This window comes from Coregonus clupeaformis, chromosome 40 (assembly GCF_020615455.1).
Source record: "Coregonus clupeaformis isolate EN_2021a chromosome 40, ASM2061545v1, whole genome shotgun sequence".
Lineage (NCBI taxonomy): Eukaryota > Metazoa > Chordata > Actinopteri > Salmoniformes > Salmonidae > Coregonus > Coregonus clupeaformis.
Genome location: NC_059231.1, coordinates 23,942,926 through 23,966,293, shown reverse-complemented (window position 1 = coordinate 23,966,293; position 23,368 = coordinate 23,942,926). Strand labels below are relative to the sequence as shown.

General features: G+C 42.3%; 1 protein-coding gene across 2 annotated transcripts; it reads right to left on the bottom strand.

Annotated features, from left to right (window-relative positions):
• Window positions 1-10,477: 10,477 nt before the first annotated feature.
• LOC121571635 (cell surface glycoprotein CD200 receptor 1-A) lies at window positions 10,478-19,193 on the bottom strand. 2 transcript variants are annotated; one of them, XM_041883213.2, is made up of 7 exons: window positions 18,742-19,193; window positions 16,524-16,610; window positions 15,825-16,130; window positions 15,440-15,694; window positions 11,434-11,542; window positions 11,296-11,329; window positions 10,478-11,180 (listed from the first exon to the last, which is right to left on the bottom strand). In XM_041883213.2, the coding sequence occupies exons 1-7, from the start codon at window positions 18,809-18,811 to the stop codon at window positions 11,088-11,090; spliced, it is 954 nt and encodes a 317-aa protein (XP_041739147.1). In that variant the 5' UTR covers window positions 18,812-19,193; the 3' UTR covers window positions 10,478-11,087. The 2 variants fall into 2 exon arrangements, with proteins under 2 accessions (XP_041739147.1, XP_041739148.1); XM_041883214.2 differs by lacking the exon at window positions 16,524-16,610.
• Window positions 19,194-23,368: the final 4,175 nt, after the last annotated feature.

The following is a 23,368-nucleotide window of genomic DNA, read 5'->3' as shown; positions in this document are numbered from 1 at the left end:
CTATGTGGTTTATCTGGCCTCTTGACAGAGGAAACATATAGGCCAGAGAATCAACTGCTATAGCTATCATACTGACATAGACCCTTGAGATACAGCTACCAACCACACCACGCACACCCTGGGCTCATGCCTAAGATAATGTTTAGTACCGCAAAAGAGAGAGATGAGATGTTTATGCTTTGTGATAGAATTACGTGTTTGAATATTTTCTCTGCACAAATCTATTTTAATGAGATACAGTAAGGTGATAGCGGGATTGGAGATATTGTTGTTTTGTGAACCTGTGATGAGTGTGATTAGAAGGAGTCAGGTGCAGGAGGGTAAATCACAGAATACAGAGTTTATTCTGTCGTACACAGTTGCGCTGGCTAGCGACAACAAAATACAGGCACAGGGGAACAATCTACCCCGGCAATACAAGGTACGGGTAGCTCCAACAAAATACAGGCACAGGGGAACAATCTACCCCGGCAATACAAGGTACGGGTAGCTCCAACAAAATACAGGCACAGGGGAATAATCTATCCCGGCAAATGAGGGGATATGAACCAGGTGTGTGTAATTGACAAGACAAGACAAATGGAATGATGATATATGGAGCGGCTGTGGCTAGTAAGCCGGTGACGACGAACGCCGAAGCCTGCCCGAACAAGGAGGGGAGGCAGACTCGCCGGAAGTCGTGACAGAACCGGTTTTAGTTGTTTCTCAAAATCACCAGCAACTGTCCTATCGTAAATCGTATCCTATCAATGACAGATGCAAAGATGGATTAAATATCAACATTGTTAGAAAACGCCACTTTTGTATCCTGACGTTTATAACATCAATGGCAACAATCAACTGCAGATAATTCTCTGCAACTTCAAGATTGAATCAATTAATTTTGGGGGGCTTCTTTAAAACGTTTTATAAAAGGGGAAGTCTGGGTTATGGTTAAAAAGCAGAAGACAAAGAGTAACTGTGAAAGACTAAAATAGCCAATAATGTTGATTCTTTAGGAGGTACGGAAGTATCACGTTCTGATATAAACAATAGAACCTCTGAGATCAAAATATATCCATTTAGCTTCCTCTTTAGTCAGCATTATACACAAATCACATAATAGCCTACAGCTGAAGCATGCTAACCAAAACATGTTTCAAGTAAAGGTCCAAAATGGATCATATGGACTGATGATGCAGGTGATTGTTTCAAATCCCAGGTGAGCCACACTGTAGATTCAACCTGTATGTTGCTGTGTCACTCTGTATCATTAGGCCTACTTATACTGGACTTCCTTTACTAGTTTCCTACACTACTTCCTTGATCTACCATAACTGGGTTTCTAACATCACAACATTAGTGAAAGCAAACTGGAGGAAAGTCTACTATGAGTTTTTATTCCCCTGTCCTTCTTCTTTGAGATTTGTGGTTAGGAAAGAGGTGAAATCATAGAAAACATCTTCAGGGAAAGGAGATCTAAGCTGCAGTCCAAACACTTTATTTTTAACCCCTCAGCCTTCGCGCTAGCCACTTTCCCTTGGGGGAATCCTTATTGAAACCGGATGCAGTTTGATTGCCATCTTAAGTGGAGGTCCAATTCACTAACGTTGCCCCCTCTGCCCTCGATTTAGCTCGAGGTAGCGAGTGAGGAACTTTGATCACTTGTGGGGTTGATATGACCCACAATTCAATGCAAACTGTAGTCACGTGTCATACTGCTGTGGCCGCGAAGTTCAAATTTAATAAACACGGCTGTATTTCCGGCATGTCAGACAGAATTATGAAGCTAGCTTGCAAAATAAATATACACTCCCGTTCAAAAGTTAGGGGTCACTTAGAAATGTCATTGTTTTCGAAAGAAAAGCAATTTTTTTGTCCATTAAAATAACATCAAATTGATCAGAAATACAGTGTAGACATTGTTAATGTTGTAAATGGCTATTGTAGCTGGAAATGGCTGATTTTTTAATGGAATATCTACCTACAGTTGAAGTCGGAGGTTTACATACACCTTAGCCAAATACATTTGAACTCAGTTTTTCACAATTCCTGACATTTAATCCTAGTAAAAATTCCCTGTCGTAAGTCAGTTAGGATCACCACTTTATTTTAAGAATGTGAAATGTCAGAATAATAGTAGAGAGAATGATCTATTTCAGCTTTTATTTCTTTCATCACATTCCCAGTGGGTCAGAAGTTTACATACACTCAATTAGTATTTGGTAGCATTGCCTTTAAATTGTTTAACTTGGGTCAAATGTTTCAGCAAGCCTTCCACAAGCTTCCCACAATAAGTTGGGTGAATTTTGGCCCATTCCTCCTTACAGAGCTGGTGTAACTGAGTCAGGTTTGTAGGCCTCCTTGCTCGCACACGCTTTTTCAGTTCTGCCCACACATTTTCTATAGGATTGAGGTCAGGGCTTTGTGATGGCCACTCCAATACCTTGACTTTGTTGTCCTTAAGCCATTTTGCCACAACTTTGGAAGTATGCTTGGGGTCATTGTCCATTTGGAAGACCCATTTGCGACCAAGCTTTAACTTCCTGACTGATGTCTTGAGATGTTGCTTCAATATATCCACATAATTTTCCTTCCTCATGATGCCATCTATTTTGTGAAGTGCACCAGTCCCTCCTGCAGCAAAGCACCCCCACAGCATGATGCTGCCACCCCCGTGCTTCACGGTTGGGATCGTGTTCTTAGGCTTGCAAGGACCCCCTTTTTCCTCCAAACATAACGATGGTCATTAAGGCCAAACAGTTCTATTTTTCTTTCATCAGACCAGAGGACAACTCACCAAAAAGTATGATCTTTGTCCCCATGTGCAGTTGCAAACCGTAGTCTGGCTTTTTTATGGCGGTTTTGGAGCAGTGGCTTCTTCCATGCTGAGCGACCTTTCAGGTTATGTCGATATAGAACTTGTTTTACTGTGGATATAGATACTTTTGTACCTGTTTCCTCCAGCATCTTCACAAGGTCCTTTGCTGTTGTTCTTGGATTGATTTGTACTTTTCGCACCAAAGTACATTCATCTCTAGGAGACAGAACGCGTCTCCTTCCTGAGCGGTATGACAACTGTGTGGTCCCATGGTGTTTATACTTGCGTACTATTGTTTGTACAGATGAACGTGGTACCTTCAGGCGTTTGGAAATTGCTCCCAAAGATGAACCAGACTTGTGGAGGTCTACAGATCTTTTTCTGAGGTCTTGGCTGATTTCTTTTGATTTTCCCATGATGTCAAGCAAAGAGGCACTGAGTTTGAAGGTAGGCCTTGTAATACATCCACAGGTACACCTCCAATTGACTCAAATTATGTCAATTAGCCTATCAGAACCTTCTAAAGCCATAACATCATTTTCTGGAATTTTCCAAGCTGTTTAAAGGCACAGTCAACTTAGTGTTTGTAAACTTCTGACCCACTGGAAATGTGATACAGTGAATTATAAGTGAAATAATCTGTCTGTAAACAATTGTTGGAAAAATTACTTGTGTCATGCACAAAGTAGATGTCCTAACCGACTTGCCAAAACTATAGTTTGTTAACAAAAAATGTGTTGAGTGGTTGAAAAACAAGTTTTAATGACTCCAACCTAAGTGTATGTAAACTTCCGACTTCAACTGTAGGCGTACAGAGGCCCATTATCAGCAACCATCAGTCCTGTGTTCCAATGGCACGTTGTGTTTGCTAATCCAAGTTTATCATTTTTAAAAGGCTAATTGATCATTAGAAAACCCTTTCGCAATTATGTTAGCACAGCTGAAAACTGTTTTGCTGATTAAATAAGCAATAAAACTGGCCTTCTTGAGACTAGTTGAGTATCTGGAGCATCAGCAATTGTGGGTTCAATTACAGGCTCAAAATGGCCAGAAACAAATAACTTTCTTCTGAAACGCGTCAGTCTATTCGTGTTCTGAGAAATGAAGGCTATTCCATGTGAAAAATTGCCAAGAAACTGAAGATCTTGTACAACACTGTGTACTACTCCCTTCACAGAACAGCGCAAACTGGCTCTAACCAGAATAGAAAGAGGAGTGGGAGGGCCCCGGTGAACAACTGAGCAAGAGGACAAATACATTAGAGTGTCTAGTTTGAGAAACAGACGCCTCACAGGTCCTCAACTGGCAGCTTCTTAAATATTACCTGCAAAACACCAGTCTCAACTTCAACAGTGTAGAGGCGACTCCAGGATGCTGACCTTCTAGGCAGAGTTGCAAAGAAAAATACATATCTCAGACTGGCCAATAAAAATAAAAGATTAAGAAGGGCAGTCTGAGAAATGGCATTTTGCAGGTACTATTTAATGAAGCTGCCAGTTGAGGACCGCCACAGGAATGGAAGACCCCGGAAGACCCAGAGTTACCTCTGCTACAGAGGATAAGTTCATTAGCGTTACCAGTCTCAGAAATTGCAGCCCAAATAAATGCTTCACAGAGTTCAAGTAACAGACACATCTCAACATCAACTGTTCAGAGGAAACATGAGCAATGGACATTAGTTCGGTGGAGATTTGTCCGTTGGTCTGGAGTCCAAATTGGAGATTTTTGGTTCCAACCACCGTGTCTTTGTGAGATGCGGTGTGGGTGAATGGATGATCTCTGCATGTGTATTTCCCACTGTAAAGCATGGAGGAGGAGGTGTTATGGTGTGGGGGTGCTTTGCTGGTGACACTGTCTGTGATTTATTTAAAATTCAAGGCACACTTAACCAGTATGGCTACCACAGCATCCCATCTGGTTTGGGCTTAGTGGGACTATCATTTGTTTTTCAACAGGATAATGACCCAACACTCCTCCAGGCTGTGTAATGGCTATATTACCAAGAAGGAGAGTGATGGAGTGCTGCATCAGATGACCTGGCCTCTACAATCCCCCGACTTCAACCATATTGAGATTGTTTGGGATGAGTCGCACCGCAGAGTAAAGGAAAGGCAGCCAACAAGTGCTCAGCATATGTGGGAACTCCTTCAAGACTGTTGGAAAAGCATTCCAGGTGAAGCTGGTTGTGAGAATGCCAAGAGTGTGCAAAGTTGTCATCAAGGCAAAGGGTGGCTATTTGAAGAATCTCAAATTTAAAATATATTTTGATTTGTTTATCACTTTTTTATATGATTCCATATGTGTTATTTCATAGTTTTGATGTCTTCACTATTATTCTACAATGTAGATAGGTTTTCTAAAACTTTTGACCGGTAGTGTAGATTACATTGATTTTAATATTGGCAAATTGGTTTAGTCTCCTAGTGAGGACCCGTAGCTAGCTTCATAAACATAGTTTTGGGAATTCTGAAATGTATTGGAATAAATGACCAAACTATAAATCTAGCTAGCCAGCTATGGGTAACTGTAGCTAGCTACCTGGCAGGTGTACTAGCTAGCTCGCTAAGTTAGCTTGCTAGGTACATTAATAGCTTTAGGTTGGTTGTTTTTATGCTCATTTTCAAGATTTCCTCCAAGGACGTTGCTTCTTCGATCATCACTCGCCCTTTACATGGGCAAGGGACATTTAAGGTACAATCGGATGTGACGATGTATAACGTCATTCAAGGGAGGAGGGTTTAGGGCCGAGGGCTGTCTACTTTGAATTTGGAATGCAACCCTAAACATACCCTCGTTCTCATAAAATGAGTTTACCAATATTCTCCAGCAGAGGGTGCACATCCCCTGCTTCATGGAAAGCACTCAACAGTATGCCAACGATATTTACCCCAAGATAGTTCATCTGTGTTGTTTACAGAGTGAGCAAATGAAGCATAGTGGGCAGAACTAGCAAGGAGGTGGGCAAAGTCATGCACGAGCTAGCGAGATCCTACTGGCGCATTGTAGCAACATTTGCATATTTCCATTAGGGAACGCCTCATCTGTGAAGTGTGCATGTGCACAAACCCAATTCGACCATGCACTCCTTCAAAACAACGCAATTTTTACAAACTTTATTATATCGTCAAGTCTATAAAACTTAGTGCACTGTGTTCGTAACATATTCTAGTTTTGGGAACAGAAAAATGTTTCATCGATGAGAAAATGTCAACTAGTTCCAGCCTCTCCCACTATCTGTGACTGGATTTCCTCTCACTGCCATATTTCATTGTGAGAAAACATTCTAAACAGATGTTTCAGTTTTATAGCCCCTGTGTCGTGTCTAGGTTACCCCTTCTGTCTGTGAGTATACTGTATCATCATGTCACATGCTATGAAATTGACCAATACAAACAAACATACAGTGGTGAAAAAGTACTTAAGGAAACATACTTTAAAATACTACTTAAGTAGTTTTTGGGGGTATCTGTACTTTACCTAAATCCAAAATGGCAGGCCGTGTTCTTTGTTGTGTGTCTGTGTAAACAGCCAGTTTTTTGTATTTTTTGTATTTTTCGTACATATTTCCCTATCACACTTTTCATCCTTCTACAAAATATACTTTCCTGCAACCAGCCTCACTCAATGTGGAATGGATTCTATTATTGACTTACCTTTTATCTAGAATCTCCAGTTGATACCAGCTAGCCAGCTAACTAGCTACTTGCTATTAGCTACCGTTAGCGGTTTTCACCCAGAACATCAGATTTTCTGCCGGAATAACTGAATCACTGGACATTAACACCGTATCGCAACTAGCTAGCCGCAACCGAATTGGATGTTGCTGTTTGGCTAATCACCACTGCCCCTGAAGCAAGCACCAGTTAGCCTTGAGCTATCCTTGAGCCAGGCCCATATCCCGGCTATCTACCTCTCTGTCTACCGACGGGAGCAGCCAGCTAACTAGCTACTTGCCATTAGCCACCGCTAGCGGTTTCTCACCATTGTCCGTGGCCTGCACTACCTACCAGCCAGCTCTAGCCTGGACTATTGTCGGAAAGTCTGCACTGTCTGCACAGCGCGTTTTCGACCCAGAACATATCGTTTTTTCTGCCGGAATCACTGATTCACTGGACCTTTAACACCGGATCATCGTAGCTAGATAGCTGCAATCAAATGGACGTTGTAGTTGGCTATTCAGCCTCGAGCTAGCCGCGAGCCAGGCCCTTCTCCCGGCTGTCTACCTCTCTGTCAACCGGACGGGACCTCCTAGGGTTGACACGGAGCCCTGCCGATCCAACACGACTGGTCTGCAGACGAAATCGTCTGATGTGATTACAACAGGTTTCCCGTTACGACGTCGACCACGAAGATCCATCTGCTAGCCCCGGCACGCTAGCACACGCTAGCCGTGGCCTCTTGCTCGCCAGTGCTATAGCAGCCCCCGAACTACCTCCGAACTCTCCTATTGCTGTTCACCGGACCTTATGATAACTCAGCTATACAGCTGATGCCTGCTGGACTGTTCCTTTATACGGTACCGCATCCTGTTTATGTTTAGCCTCAGCCCAAACTTTGTCGCCATTACCAGCTGTTGTCTTAGCTCTCTCGAATAACACCTGTGATTGCTTTATGCCTCTCTCCCATGTCAATATGCCTTGCTTATTGCTGGTTCGGTTATTTCTTATTGTACTATTTCAATGTAGATCCACCAGCCCAGCTCAACCTGCCATAGATAGCTCCTTTGTGCCACCCCCCATACACGCAGAGACTGACTCAATCGGTGCCTCCAGTGATGCTATCACTTTCATCGTTAGCCAACGCTTAGGTTTACCTCCACTGTACTCATATCCTTCCATATCCTTTTCTGTACATAATGCCCTGAATCTATTCTACAACGCCCGGAAACCTGCCCCTTTTTTTCTCTGTACCCAACGCACTAGAAGACCAGTACTTAAAGCCTTTAGCCGTATCCTTATTCTACTCCTCCTCTGTTCCTCTGGTGATGTAGAGGTTAACCCAGGCCCTGTAGCCCCCAGTATCACTCCTACTCCCCAGGCGTTATCATTTGTTGACATCTGTAACCGTAAAAGCATTGGTTTCTTGCACGTTAACATCCGAAGCCTCCTCCCTAAGTTTGAGTTATTCACTGCGTTAGCACACTCCGCCAAACCTGATGTCCTAGCAGTGTCTGAATCCTGGCTTAGGAAGGCCACCAAAAATTCAGAAATGTCCATCCCCAACTACAACATTTTCCGTCTCGATAGAACTGCCAAAGGGGGTGGGGTTGCAATCTACTGTAGAGATAGCCTGCAGAGCTCTATCGTACTATCCAAGTCTGTGCCCAAACAGTTTGAGCTTCTACTTCTAAAAATCCACCTTTCCAGAAATAAGTCTCTCACTGTTGCTGCTTGCTACAGACCCCCCTCAGCCCCGAGCTGTGCCCTGGACACCATATGTGAACTGATTGCCCCCCATCTATCCTCAGAGTTCGTACTGCTTGGTGACCTAAACTGGGATATGCTTAACACCTCGGCCAACCTACAATCTAAACTAGATGCCCTCAATCTCACACAAATTATCAACGAACCTACCAGGTACAACCCTACATCTGTAAACATGGGCACCCTCATAGATATCATCCTGACAAATTTACCCTCTAAATACACCTCCGCTGTCTTCAACCAGGATCTCAGCGATTACTGCCTTTTTGCCTGCGTCCGTAATGGGTCCGCGGTCAAACGACCACCCCTCATCACTGTCAAACGCTCCCTAAAACACTTTAGCGAGCAGGCCTTTCTAATTTACCTGGCCCCCGTATCCTGGATGGATATTGACCTCATTCCGTCAGTAGAGGATGCCTGGTTGTTCTTTAAAAGTAATTTCCTCAATCTTAAATAAGCATGCCCCATTCAAAAAATTCAGAACTAAGAACAGATATAGCCCCTGGTTCTCCTCAGACTTGACTGCCCTTGACCAGCACAAAAACATCCTGTGGCGTACTGCATTAGCATCGAACAGCCCCCGCGATATGCAACTTTTCAGGGAAGTCAGGAACCAATATACACAATCAGTTAGGAAAGCAAAGGCTAGCTTTTTCAAACAGAAATTTGCATCCTGTAGCACTAACTCCAAAAAGTTTTGGGACACTGTAAAGTCCATGGAAAATAAGAGCACCTCCTCCCAACTGCCCACTGCACTGAGGCTAGGAAACACTGTCACCACCGATAAATCTACAATAATCGAAAATTTCAACAAGCATTTCGCTACGGCTGGCCATGCTTTCCACCTGGCTACCACTACCCCGGCCAACAGCTCTGCACCCTCCGCTGCAACTTGCCCATGCAAAAATAGCCTCCAACACTCTACTCAGCAAATTGGATGTAGTCTATCACAGTGCCATCCGTTTTGTCACCAAAGCCCCATATACTACCCACCATTGTGACCTGTACGCTCTTGTTGGCTGGCCCTCACTACATATTCGTCGCCAAACCCACTGGCTCCAGGTCATCTATAAATCACTGCTAGGCAAATCCCCGTCTTACCTTAGCTCACTGGTCACCATAGCAACACCCACCCGTAGTCTGCGCTCCAGCAGGTATATCTCACTGGTCATCCCCAAAGCCAACACCTCCTTTGGCCGCCATTCCTTCCAGTTCTCTGCTGCCAATGACTGGAACGAACTGCAAAAATCTCTGAAGCTGGAGACTCTTATCTCCCTCACTAACTTTAAGCGTCAGTTGTCAGAGCAGCTTACCAATCACTGCACCTGTACACAGCCATTCTGAAATTAGCCCACCCAACTACCTCATCCCCATATTGTTATTTATTTTGCTAATTTGCACCCCAGTATCTCTATTTGCACATCATCTTTTGCACATCTATCATTCCAGTGTTAATACGAAATTGTAACTATTTTGCACTATGGCCTATTTATTGCCTTACCTCCATAACTTACTAAATTCGCACAAACTGTATATATATTTTCTGTTTGTATTTTTGACTTTATGTTTTGCTTACCCCATATGTAATGTGTTGTTGTTTTTATCGCACTGCTTTGCTTTCTCTTGGCCAGGTCGCAGTTGTAAATGAGAACTTGTTCTCAACTGGCTTACCTGGTTAAATAAAGGTTAAATAAAAAAATTTAAAAAAATAAACTTTACTATTTCTATTTTTGACAACTTTTACTTCACTACATTCCTAAAGAAAATAATGTACTTTTTACTCCATACATTTTCCCTGACACCCTACTGCCTCTGATCTGGCGGACTCACTAAACACAAATGCTTTGTTTGTAAATTAATGTCTGATTGTTGGAGTGTGCCCCTGGTTTGCATAATATAAGTATTTTGAAACTATTAATACTTTCACTTTTACTTTTGATAATTAAATATATTTAAAACAAAATACCTTTAGACTATTACTTGAGTAATTTTCTATTAAGGTATCTTTAGTTTTACCCAAGTATGACATTTGAGTACTTTTTCCACCACTGCAAACACACGTTTTCCAACTCGAAGGCAATTGATTAAATTCAAAAGTTGAGTTGTTATCTTAGTTCTCAGAGTCAAACTCTTGTCTCATGAATGTAACCACAGAGAATGTAGTGTGTGATTCAAATCCTTTCCCCATCAACTCAGGATGTAGGTTTCAAATGTAAATAGTCTGTTTTTATTGTATAATAAACTTGATATTTAAATTAAATCATAAATATTAACTCAACAAAAACATTGTAATTACACATCAGTATTATATAAATTGAGATTTTGATGAAACATCTCAAAATTGCACTCTTCCCCATGATTTGCAGATAACAGGAGTGTGGGAACAGTCAAACGTGTGTTATGAGAGCAGTGGTATACAGTTGTGCTGACTACACAGCAAGTCATAGTTCTCAGTGTGCAAATTATGAAAATGGTAAACTGGAAAGATCATCTCTCATCTGCCCACATCTCTTTGGTTGTAGAAATGTCTGTGTTTTTGGCCATTTTCTCACGTCTCAACTTTAGTGTGTCGTTATTGTATAGATAGATATCTGTTGTAGTGAGTTGTCCAAGTCATCATTGAGACAGAGGCCTGTGGTTAGGCAGACAGGCAGAGGATAATGGGGACTGAGTGCTGCAACAAGTCTGTGCTGAGTGTAATACCTTTTCAACCTCCACAGTCAGGAGTGATCAGATCTGTGAGGTTTTCCTCTCGAACCAGAAGCCCTGCATCATGTCCGCCATAATTTCCCTGTTTACTGGCTCAGTTTCATCAACCTCAAAGTTCTCAGAGTGGCGTGCAGAGAGGTGTGTGTGTGCGTGTGTTATGTGAACAGGTCTGCAGAGGAGTTGTAGATGGAATTGACACGCTGTACATAGCTGGCGTAGGGTTCTACTTCCTCCACATAGTCCTGTGGCTGAGAGAGAAACAAAGACTCATCACTATTTACAGTAAACTGCTATCTATGCAAAACGTGCAGGACTTACGGTAATATGACATGTAATACAACGTAGGATATGGTGCATATATACCTGAGGAGCCTTGGACTCAGATGTTGTTTTGGGGCTGTGAATACACAGATAAAGCTCTTTATTATACAAGCAATTACATTGAACCAAATCATTTTTATCATAAAAGATCAAAATCATTAGAATAATTAGTATTCATACCCAATTTTGCAGGGGTGTTTTCGTGTGAAGTATAAACCCCCCAGAATAGCCATGATGATACTGATAGTTCCCACAGAGATGATGACTAATCGCCAGGGAAATAAGGTTCCTGACAGGGAGATAAAATGATAAATAATCAGAATCAGAATAAACTTCGTACTGGGCACACCACGTAATTTCAACATGGAAATGTGGTTAATATTTGGTTGAGACGTTGATCAATGAGATTTCAATAATTATTCACCTACTCAAAAAGACAGCCAGAAGTTTGTTGAATTCCCAATGTGTTATCACTATGCTTTTAACCATCTAAAAGCACAACCAAATTCCAATAGAAAAACAATGTCTGAATTTTGGTTTAGTTGTCATCTAAATGTGTTATCACTGCGCTTTCAACCATTTAAAAGCACACCAAAGTTTAAATAGGAATACAATGTCAGATATTTTGTATATATACAACTGAATGTGTTATCACTGTTCTTCATCTAATAGCACAACCAAATGACCTGGATTGCAGTTGAGATTAGGCTACATTAAAAGTACATAGTGCAAGTGATTAATGCTGTTTGAGATTCTGCCCAGATTATTATAGCAATTGTGAAGATCTCCAAAGACCTGTAACATTTGCATGCTATCTTGAACATGCACGCTTTCTATGATTACATAAGAAGACATTTATAGTTAGGCTACAGTAGGCAATTGATGTATTACTCATTTTAAGGTTGAAAAAATACTGTTAGGCCTACATTAGATTGTAAGACAGCCTTAACTGTATGCTACGTATTTACTGTATAGTTATATTGAATAGTGTTTGATTGACAACGCAACCAAATATCAACATTTAGAGAAACAACAGTTTCTTACTTTAAGACATGATGGTCAGTCAATACAGAAATTGCCAAGAACTTTGAAAGTTTCTTCAAGTGCAGTAGCAAAAACCATCAAGCGCTACGATGAAACTGGCTCTCATGAGGACCGCCACAGGAATGGAAGACCCAGAGTTACCTCTGCAGCAGAGGATAAGTTCATTAGAGTTACCAGCCTCAGAAATTGCATCCCAAATAAATGCTTCACAGAGTTCAAGTAACAGACACATCTCAACATCAACTGTTCAGAGGAGACTGTGTGAATCAGGCCTTTGTGGTCGAATTGCTGCAAAGAAACCACTACTAAAGGACACCAATAAGAAGAAGAGACTTGCTTGGGCCAAGAAACATGAGCAATGGACATTAGTCCGGTGGAGATTTGTCCGTTGGTCTGGAGTCCAAATTGGAGATTTTTGGTTCCAACCACCGTGTCTTTGTGAGATGCGGTGTGGGTGAATGGATGATCTCCGCATGTGTATTTCCCACCGTAAAGCATGGAGGAGGAGGTGTTATGGTGTGGGGGTGCTTTGCTGGTGACACTGTCTGTGATTTATTTAAAATTCAAGGCACACTTAACCAGTATGGCTACCACAGCATCCCATCTGGTTTGGGCTTAGTGGGACTATCATTTGTTTTTCAACAGGACAATCACCCAACACACCTCCAGGCTGTGTAACAGCTATTTTACCAAGAAGGAGAGTGATGGAGTGCTGCATCAGATGACCTGGCCTCCACAATCATCCGACCTCAACCAAATTGAGAGGGTTTGGGATGAGTCAGACCGCAGAGTGAATGAAAAGTAGCCAACAAGTGCTCAGCATATGTGGGAACTCCTTCAAGACTGTTAGAAAACCATTCCAGGTGAAGCTGGTTGAGAGAATGCCAAGAGTGTGCAAAGCTGTCATCAAGGCAAAGGGTGGCTATTTGAAGAATCTCAAATCTCAAATATATTTTTATTTGTTTAACACTTTTTTGGTTACTACATGATTCCATATGTGTTATTTCATAGTTTCGATGTTTATTCTACAATGTAGAAAATAGCAAAAATAAAGAAAAACCCTTGAATAAGTATGAAAAATATATGCACTCACTAAAACTGTAAGTCGCTCTGGATAAGAGTGTCTGCTAAATGACTAAAATGTAAAATGTGTTCTAAAACTTATGACCAGTAGTGTGTTTTTTGTGCCACTGATTTAGGGCTCTATTCAATCCGCATCGCGGAAGTTCAGCTTTACAGCGTGATTGAAATTTAGAGGCAATGTTCCCACTTTAGCTGAGATTGCATTCACGGTAAACACTGCACCCGATGTCACAGGAAGACCAAAAAGATCATCAAGGACATCAACCACCCGAGCTACTGCCTGTTCACCCCGCTATCATCCAGAAGGCGAGCTCAGTACAGGTGCATCAAGGCTGGGACCGAGAGACTGAAAACAGCTTATATCTCAAGTCTATCAGACTGTTAAATAGCCATCACTAGCACATTAGAGGCCTATTGAAATCACTGGCCACTTTAAGAAATGGAACCCTAGTCACTTTAATAATGTTTACATATCTTGCATCACTCATCTCATATGTATATACTCTATTCTATAATATTCTACTGCATCTTAGTCCATGCCGCTCTGTCATTGCTCGTCAATATATGTATATATTCTTAATTCCATTCCTTACTTAGATTTGTGTGTATTGGGTATATGTTGTGAAATTGTTAGATATTACTTGTTAGATATTACTGCACTGTCGGAGCTAGAAGCACAAGCATTTCGCTACACCTGCAATAACATCTGCTAAACACGTGTATGTGACAAATAACATTTGATTTGATTTGATATGTTGGCTCAATCGGAAATGACATTTAAAATTGTAGCACAGAATCTCTAACGCTTCAGCTTTACAAATTGAATAGAGCCCTTAGTCTGGCTTTAATTCCAGTTTGTCTACAAATGTATAATTTATATGTTGGATTCACGTCTCCATCTCAAACAAGAATCAAAGTTAAAGAATAGGACTAAATCAAATCAAACTTTATTTAAAGTGCATTTGAAGTTTAATTTTATTTAGTCATATTCTTTAACTTACATTTTTGATTGAGATGGAGACGTGAATCCAACACATTAATGATTACATTTGAAATCAACCAAATATTGAAACCCTAGCCCTATATGTATTCTCTATTTTTAGTTGAACACTGGGTTGCTTTGAAACAATAGCTGTTGATGACTTTGCAAATGCTATATAGGCCTAAATATAATTTTTTATGAAACAATATATGACTTATAAAGTATGGTTACATTTTATTTGCTCTGTTAAACCTACCCTTTGGAATGACTTTGATATCAACAGTGAAAATATTTAGTTATTAAGAGATCTCCTAATAATCATTCTCACGATAGCACATTGGTAGTAGTCAGTAGCAAATATCAAAACTAAGCAGGGCTGGGTTTGTTTGGTTAAAACCCTGGATGGGAGACCAAATTAATAGCTGTAGATAGATCAACTCTGCAGTAGGAGGTGTTGCCCAACCTTTCAGGTTTTTTCTGATAATGGATATAACGTTGAAGATCTGACGTTGTTTCAAAGGTACAAATTCAACATATTTTATACAAGGTTTGTCTATGTTGAAAATTGGTTACAATGATGACATAATCCTGTGGTTTAAATTTCACCCTCAAAACAACAGTTGATTACTTTTTTCAAATCCAATGTATTTTCCATGTAGATTCCACGTCACAATATGTCGACAAATTACTCTGAAACAACGTTGATTCAACCAGTTTGTGTCCAGTGGGTTACCATCATACCATCATATTTCAATTACATTCAATCTAGTAAACATCTGGCTTTCATTTCTGTTTCATATTCACAATGAAATCCACAATGAATTAATTTGGAACTTCTCATGCAGTCAGCTCCTGTACTAGACAAGATTTGTGATTACATCTATCTCTAGCTTAAACTGACAAATTTTATGGGGATTTTTTTATTATGTTACTTAGATTGACGCACGGGTGCTCTGAAGGATTTTAATGACCAAAAAAGCGACGATGTTCACTCCTATTCTAAAAGAGTGAGATATTAGTCATACAGTGTCCTTCTAAATACAGTGTCCTTCTAAATTCTAAATAGTCAGTCTGTACCTGGTGTCACCATATGCACCTCTTCCCAGGAAGGATGTATGACAGAACAAGTCAGGTTGCCCGTAGCGATCCCCTCAGGCAGGACCAATCGAGACTCTACTTTGTTGACGCCATCTTGGTTCAATGTGGTGGTTGAAGTAGAGTTCCATTTGTCACTCCAGGAGATGGAGGCAGCTGGTTTCCCTCCTTCAGCCAAACACACAGCCACCCGCCTACTGCCCTCCCACTCTAGCCAGGCAGACACACTGGGAGGGGCTGCACACAGGGGGAAGAGAGGGGAAATAGGCATATTGAGAACAACACAGGCTAAAATATTTTGGAATATAGAGAAATGAAAGCACACAGAAGTCATGCTAAACTGTACAGATCTATGAAGGTTTCTTACCTATTAGTGATACATCAATGTTTGCGGCGTAGCTCCCTGCTTTGTACACTGACTCACAGTGGTAGATTCCCTCATCTCTGTTTGAGAAATCAGGAATCCGCAGGTAGGATTCACCCCTGGATGTGTTGAGCATGGCTTTTCCATCATTGCATGTGTTCAGATTTTGGTTATCATTACTAGATGATATTTGACACTCTATTCCATCCAGGTTTATTTTCCAGATGGTGTAGATCATCTCACTCCAAGTCTTATTGCTGCACTTTAAGATGGCATCATTCCCCAGGTGGAAATGTTCACTCTTGGCAACTAAAGAAATACTATTAAAATAACAACTTCAAAGAACTGTACATATTTAAATACAAATGACTTTTGCATAAATGGCGGGTAAATGAATAAATGTGTGATTCAGTTGTATGAGTATTATTATAGGCCTACGTATATGTATCCTTATCTTTTTACAATACATACAATATATAGAGGAGCTTGATTTGGCTATGTCGGATATTCAGACCTATCTCTCAGAGTCATGCAGACTATCAGGCCTCATTCCAAGGAATAGGAAACTTTTAAGCATAATTTCCTCTCTCTCCTCTCCTAAAACATAAAGACCTATCTCTCTCTCTGACCAATAATGTGGCAACATGCTAATGCAGGCTCATAGTGGCGATTAAGCAGGTTTGGTAAAAAAAAAAATAATACCAATGACTCCATGTTGTAGGTCTAGAGGCACAATGGAGGTGAGGAAAGGAGACGCGTGAGAGCTCACAGAAATGTTGTGGTTATATCCTGAGAGAATGATCAAAGTGCATGTTAGTGGCAGAGCATGTTAGCAAAATGTTAAGCATTCAACATCATCAGTTAAACATGATTTCATCAAGTGTAAGTTCAGTCAATAGAAAAGCATGTCTTAGTTGATGAGCAAAACAGTCTTAAGGAAGAAAAGTGGGTTGTCAGTAATCTGAAAGCCAATGTCTTACAAAATGTGTCTTACATAAAAGTGACAGTTGAACAGTTGGAGGTTTATAGTCATTATTATAAAGTTTGGTTTGTTAGTTGTGTTTTAGTTTTTTTAAATTGCAGCACATACAACTTTCCACTCTTAAAACAGCTCCCAATGTTATACATAAGATGTGATATCATGGGAGGTTGACTGTTAGGTTACTGAAGTTTCTGAAGTGGGATGTTTTCTGGGTCACACACTGCTCTTTCATTCTTGTTGATGTTTACTTTCGACAGGTGTATAACCTCTGTGGTGGTTACAGAAACCCACAGGACCCCCATACAGTGTCTGATTAGTAATGTCACCTTCCCCCTATCATGGAAAAAAAGCTGTATCATCATCACTAATATGCCTCAAATCAATCTCCTCTCAAATACAGGGGAAAACATGTTAGTTCATCTGTAAACCATGCCACCCCCAACACACACTAGTCTCTACGCTGCATTTTCCTTCCCGTGGTAGAAGAGAATGGAACCTTTTGTTTTAAACATCTTTGTCTTCAGTTTGACCACAATGGAATAGTCAGAACAGAATTCTCGATACACATGTCATAGAAATCTAGAACCCTTGGGGATTCTACCAGCAGCCGACAGAGAATACAATTTAGACCGTGGGACTCCTTTGTCAGAGCAGTAGGAAAATATAAAATATCTATTTTTGATCAGTATTTTTCGGTCATAAAATAAATATTTTGACTGTATGATATAATAATATATATTTTAGGGTAGCTATAGATGGCTTAGATAAATGCTTTGAATGTTTTATGAATAATTTAACCTTTTACACCAATGGTCACTAACTGATCTCCAAAGCATTCCTAGTCGATCACCAAACATTTCTGTAAAAAACTGAATGATAAAGCCTTGACTTCCAATTTATTTGTATTTTTTTTGCGCTGTTGGCGGTAGGTGGACTTGATTCAGCAGCCCTAGCGCCGGGAAGGCATTCCCATTTTTAACCGTTTCATGTGTCTGAAGGTAAAATTCTGCCTACCCGGCACGCCCAGAGATTAAATCAAGTGCACCTACAGGCCTACCACTGGCCAATCAGATAGCTCAGATCACCATGTCTGTACAGTTTCCTTGAGCCATAAACTGTAAAAGGAAGCATCGAATGCACAGCAAAGTTCATACTGTGAGATTTGAAAACGTTTAAAACCATGACTAGAGAGAGACTACTGTTTTTATGAGTAAGTTCACGTTTAAGTTATTATTCAGCACTGTCAACACTTTAAGCCATAAAATGCATGTTCTCCCTACTTCCACTCACGCTACAACCAGCACTGCAGCTGCAATGAAGGTGTATAACAAAGTGTTCTAATAAGCTTGCGTTGTTATTATTTAGCGGCTTGTGTCTGTTTAATATCGAGGAATATTTCACTTTCTCTGGTCATAGGAGTAACAACATGAATTGGTGCATGAGGCAGAAATAATGCAGTGTGCCTTGAGTTTTGCCATCAGCTGGAAGACTGTGTCCCCTTTTCTCAGCTGAGGGAGATCAGACTGACCATCAGATGCAGGCCATTAGTTCAGTAAAAAAAAGTATTATTATGCTCACTCAGCTGTGCCTCACACATAATACAACAAATTACATATTAGTGTGATCATATACCTAACATTGGTTTAAATATAATTTCAAAATGGTCTGAGAAGAACAACATTGGCAGGGCAATCAAAGCATAGCAAATATGCAGTGATAATATATTCGGCCTAAAGCCTACTGCACAAACCTCATTGCTACAGAACTGTATTTATTTGGTTAGTGTTGAATAGGCTTACGTTTTTTAAGTCATGTTTTTTTTTAAACAGAGCGGCTTGCATTTTGATTCAGAAAGTGATCTTGACTTAGAAAAGGTTGGTGACCACTGCTTTACACAGTACTCAAAATAAACCAAATGAAGTGATGAGATGCTCAAACCTGTTTCCAAGCTCCAGGTTGCAGAAACAGCCAGGAGAGAGATGACTCCTATAATACATGTGTTCCCCATCTCTCTGGTTGTTCTATATGGCTCCTGACAATACTCCTGTACTCCTCAAGACACTGCTGTTCGTTCCACCTGTCACCCCCAAAAAACAAAATCCTCAACTTTCCCCCTGGACCCTATACCCTTATCCCTGAACCCTAAAACTGACTGTATTATTGTTCCATTCTGTCTCCTCTTGTCTCAATGTGTTATAACTGTACTGTTTAAACTGTCTCAATGCCCTCCTCTCTGTCCTCCAAACTCTAAATCTGAGTTGATATCTCCTCTCTCCTAAAGCCTTGCTGTCTCTGTCCTGATCCACACCTTTGACCCCTTTACTGACGTTACTGTAACAAGCCCCTAAAAAAACTAAATAATCCCTCCCTCTCGCTTCCCCTATTTCCTCTGTACAGTGCTCTCGCTCTCATTCCCCAACAGATGGTGACGGTTGTTGACTCTGACGCCTCTTTCCTCTCCCGCCTGTCACATGACCACACAGCCTCTAAACTCTCTGAAACAGCAATAACTGCAGGTGCCCTGCCAAAACTCTTAAAAACACTGGTTATCATATTTCTTACTGTCATTCTGTTCCAAATCACTGATTTTAATTTGTCCAATGGACCCTAACATGTAGTTCCTCTTTTTTAAGTTATTATTTTACAAAATTGCTATCGCCCACACAATAATTATCTTCGTAATTAAATACTATTATTCATGTAATAGAAAATATCTGATTGGAAACTCAAAAACCACACACAGCAAATTGTCCAGTGTTACCTAGTGTGGATTTTTTAATGTAACATTTCTAGTGTTGATTCAGGTGTTAAATTAACTCTGTAAGTGTTAAATTAACAACAGGTCATTGAGGTCCTTACATTACTTAAAGTCTAAATGTTCCTAATTTCATGTTGATACATAATTAGTGGTATGGCTTTATAATTACCAATCGGCTCAGAGTGAACACTGTCATTACTAGCTAATAGATGTTTAGATGGCCTATATGTGCTTTATGTGTTTGTGTTGAACAAACACTCTCCATATGAATGTAATGATCTCGCTCTGCAGAGATGCTATCACACTTAACATAAGAGGGAAGATTTTGATGAATCCTTCATCACATTGAGCTTTTCAAATGGGAGATTAACTGACATGAACAAACATTTAGCACATTCAGGATGTGGTCGAACAAATACCCCCAAACAACTGTCAACAGTTATTAACACCATCAACAGATATTATATAGTCTAGCAGAACAACAACCCATTACCTTTTACCCCTTGCAATCCTGTTGACATCAGCTATATATTTTTGAACCACTGAGGGGAGAGAGGAGGAGGATGTGGGGAGGACAGGGCCTTGGTTTTGTCTGTGCCACTTCTCTGTACGTTCTTTGGAAACTTAATTATGTGCAAGCTGGCAAAAAAGGACAATAAAAAAGAGCTGATGATAATGAATGAATCTAAAGCTGATCAACAGCTGCTATGGCCACACAATCCGAATAATGTGTTGTATGTGAACTAATGTTCAACAAGGCCTTGTGTTCTAACTAAGGATGGGTATAGGTAGGATTAAAGATGGATATCAATAATATGCCTTGTGGTACTGTGTTAAAAAAGGATACTTCATGTATAACTGTTTTATAAATAAATAAACACGTACATGATTAAGATTGAGGACATTGCAGTAATATAGTGCATATCGATCAGATGTCACAGATGTCAAAGCAGCAGAGCTGCCAACTCTCACCCATTGGCCGTGAGACACGCATTTGACCCTCTTCTCACGCTCACGCTCACGCTCACACACCACACCTGTTATATCTCAAGCATTGAAAAGTACTGATTTTATTTGTCTAATTAGTCCATTGTATAGTCAGTGCGTTAACTTTTCAACTGTACTCCAAATCGTTTTGAAATCGGAGCATCTGCGCCTGCAATTTAACATCACGAGCGGAACCACTATCATTGTCCTGTCCTGACACAGCACTGTGAACCGCGGCACACTGAAGCATATGATTGGGGTAGTTATGTAAGAGATCAAGAGGATTTAATGCGCATTTTAAAGAAACGCACCTCAAGAAGAGTGGAGCTGAATGGAGAGAGAACATGCTCTGCTGAGTTTATTAAGCTGTAAAAAGAGCAGCACTGTAGCGTTGTTTTATGTACAATGTTGTCAACAAAAGTAGATTGCTGTAACTCCCGTCCGTATTGCAGAATGCAGCCTTTGACAGCATAAAGTTCGATTTAATCCACACATGCATTTGTTTGGTCGGGTGACCTGATTTTTAACAATGAATTGTAAATCCAAAAGTGTAGGCTTGATTCTAGAGGGGGGACAATAAATCGAAAAATAATTTGGTTAGGGTGTAGGGGCAGATTTATGTCATCTTGTCTTCAGGAGATTTTATTATCTATTTACTTTAATTAGTCTGATCAGTGGAAAAAATCATTATTAACAATGGGTGTTAAAATATAAGGTAATTAGTGTGCTTGTTAGCAAGAACACTACTGTTATTCCCCACACTTATTTTATTATTCCACTTCTTCCCAATTTTTCCAGTGTAATCACATATTTGAAATCTGATATGCCTACTTGGGTCTTTGAAAATGAATTATATGAGGCTATGTATTTTTGCAGCCATTCATTGACAGTTATGCTGTCACAACCTGGCTCTGGGACTCTATATGTTGAGCCAGGGTGTGTATATTCTATGTGTTGTGTTTCTATGTCGGGAGTTCTAGTTGTTGTATTTCTATGTTAGCCAGAGTGGCTCCCAATCAGAGGCAACGAGTGTCAGCTGTTGCTGGTTGTCTCTGATTGGGAGCCATATTTAAACAGTCTGTTTCCCTTAGTGTTTGTGGGATCTTGTTTCCGTTTGGTTTGTTCCTTGTTGGTTGTGTTAAACCGTAGGACTGCACGTTTCGTTTTGTTGTTCATATTATCACTGAAGATAATAAAGTTTAAGTATGTTTGCAACTAACGCTGCGCATTGGTCTACTCCGTCTAACGATCGTGACAGAAGATCCCACCATACCAGGACCAAGCAGCGTGTCCAGGAGCAGGCAGCCTGGACGTGGGAGCAAATATTGGACGGGCAGGGGTCCTGGACCTGGGAGGAAATCCAGGCCGGGATGGATCGCCGTCCATGGAGTGAGACGGTAGAGGCGCGACGGAGAGAGGAGCAACGGCGTCAACAGTGTCGTCGTCGGACGGACGAGAGGCAACCCCAAAAATGTTTTAGGGGGGGGCATACGGCATGGGCGAAGGGGCAGCAGGAGACAGCTACAGGGCGTAGTAGGAGGTTAGGTGAGGAGGCCACCAGGTTAAGGGGGCTATTGGCGCAGAGGGAGCAGGAGTTAGTGGTGCAGAGGGTGGAGCTATTGGAGGCGATAAGGGAGAAGGTGAGAATTGAGGCACGGCGAGAGGAACTCGGTAGGCAGCTGAGGGAGCGGAGGGTTATGACGAAACCCAGTCCCGCTCCTCACACCAAGCAAGTGGTGTGCGTCACCAGTCCGGTCCAGCCCGTTCCTGCTCCCCGCACTAAGTGGATGGTGCGCGTCGCCAGCCCGGCCCGGCCTGTTCCTGCTCCTCGCACCAAGACTACGGTGTGCGTCGCCAGCCCGGCCCGGCCTATTCCTGCTCCTCGCACCAAGCCTAAGGTGTGCGTCGCCAGCCCGGCCCGGCCTGTTCCTGCCCCTCGCACCAAGTCTACGGTGCGCGTCGCAAGCCCGGCCCGGCCTGTTCCTGCCCCTCGCATCAAGCCTACGGTGCGCGTCGCCATTCCGGCCCGGCCTGTTCCTGCCCCTCGCATCAAGCCTACGGTGCGCGTCGCCAGCCCGGCCCGGCCTGTTCCTGCTCCTCGCACCAAGCCTAAGGTGTGCATCGCCAGCCCGGCCCGGCCTGTTCCTGCCCCTCGCACCAAGTCTACGGTGCGCGTCGCCAGCCCGGCCCGGCCTGTTCCTGCCACTCGCACCAAGCCTACGGTGCGCGTCGCCAGCCCGGCCCGGCCTGTTCCTGCCACTCGCACCAAAGCTACGGTGCGCGTCGCCAGCCCGGCCCGGCCTGTTCCTGCCACTCGCACCAAGCCAGGGGTGCGAGTGCGTCAGCCCGGTCCCGGCCCGTTCCTGCTCCACGCACCAAGCCAGGGTGCGAGTGCGTCAGCCCGGTCCGCCCGTTCCTGCTCCACGCACCCCGCCAGGGGTGCACATCGTCAGCCCGGTCCGGCCCGTTCCTGCTCCACGCACCAAGCCAGGGGTGCGCATCGTCAGCCCGGTCCGCCCGTTCCTGCTCCACGCACCAAGCCGAGGTGCGCATCGTCAGCCCGGTCCGGCCCGTTCCTGCTCCACGCACCAAGCCGAGGGTGCGCATCGTCAGCCCGGTCCGGCCCGTTCCTGCTCCACGCACCAGCCAGGGAGTGCGCATCGTCAGCCCGGTCCGGCCCGTTGCTGCTCCACGCACCAAGCCAGGGGTGCGCATTGTCAGCCCGGTCCGGCCCGTTCCTGCTCCACGCACCAAGCCAGGGGTGCGCGTCGTCAGTCCGGCACAACCCGTGCCTGGGTCACCGGTGCCTGGTCAGGTACC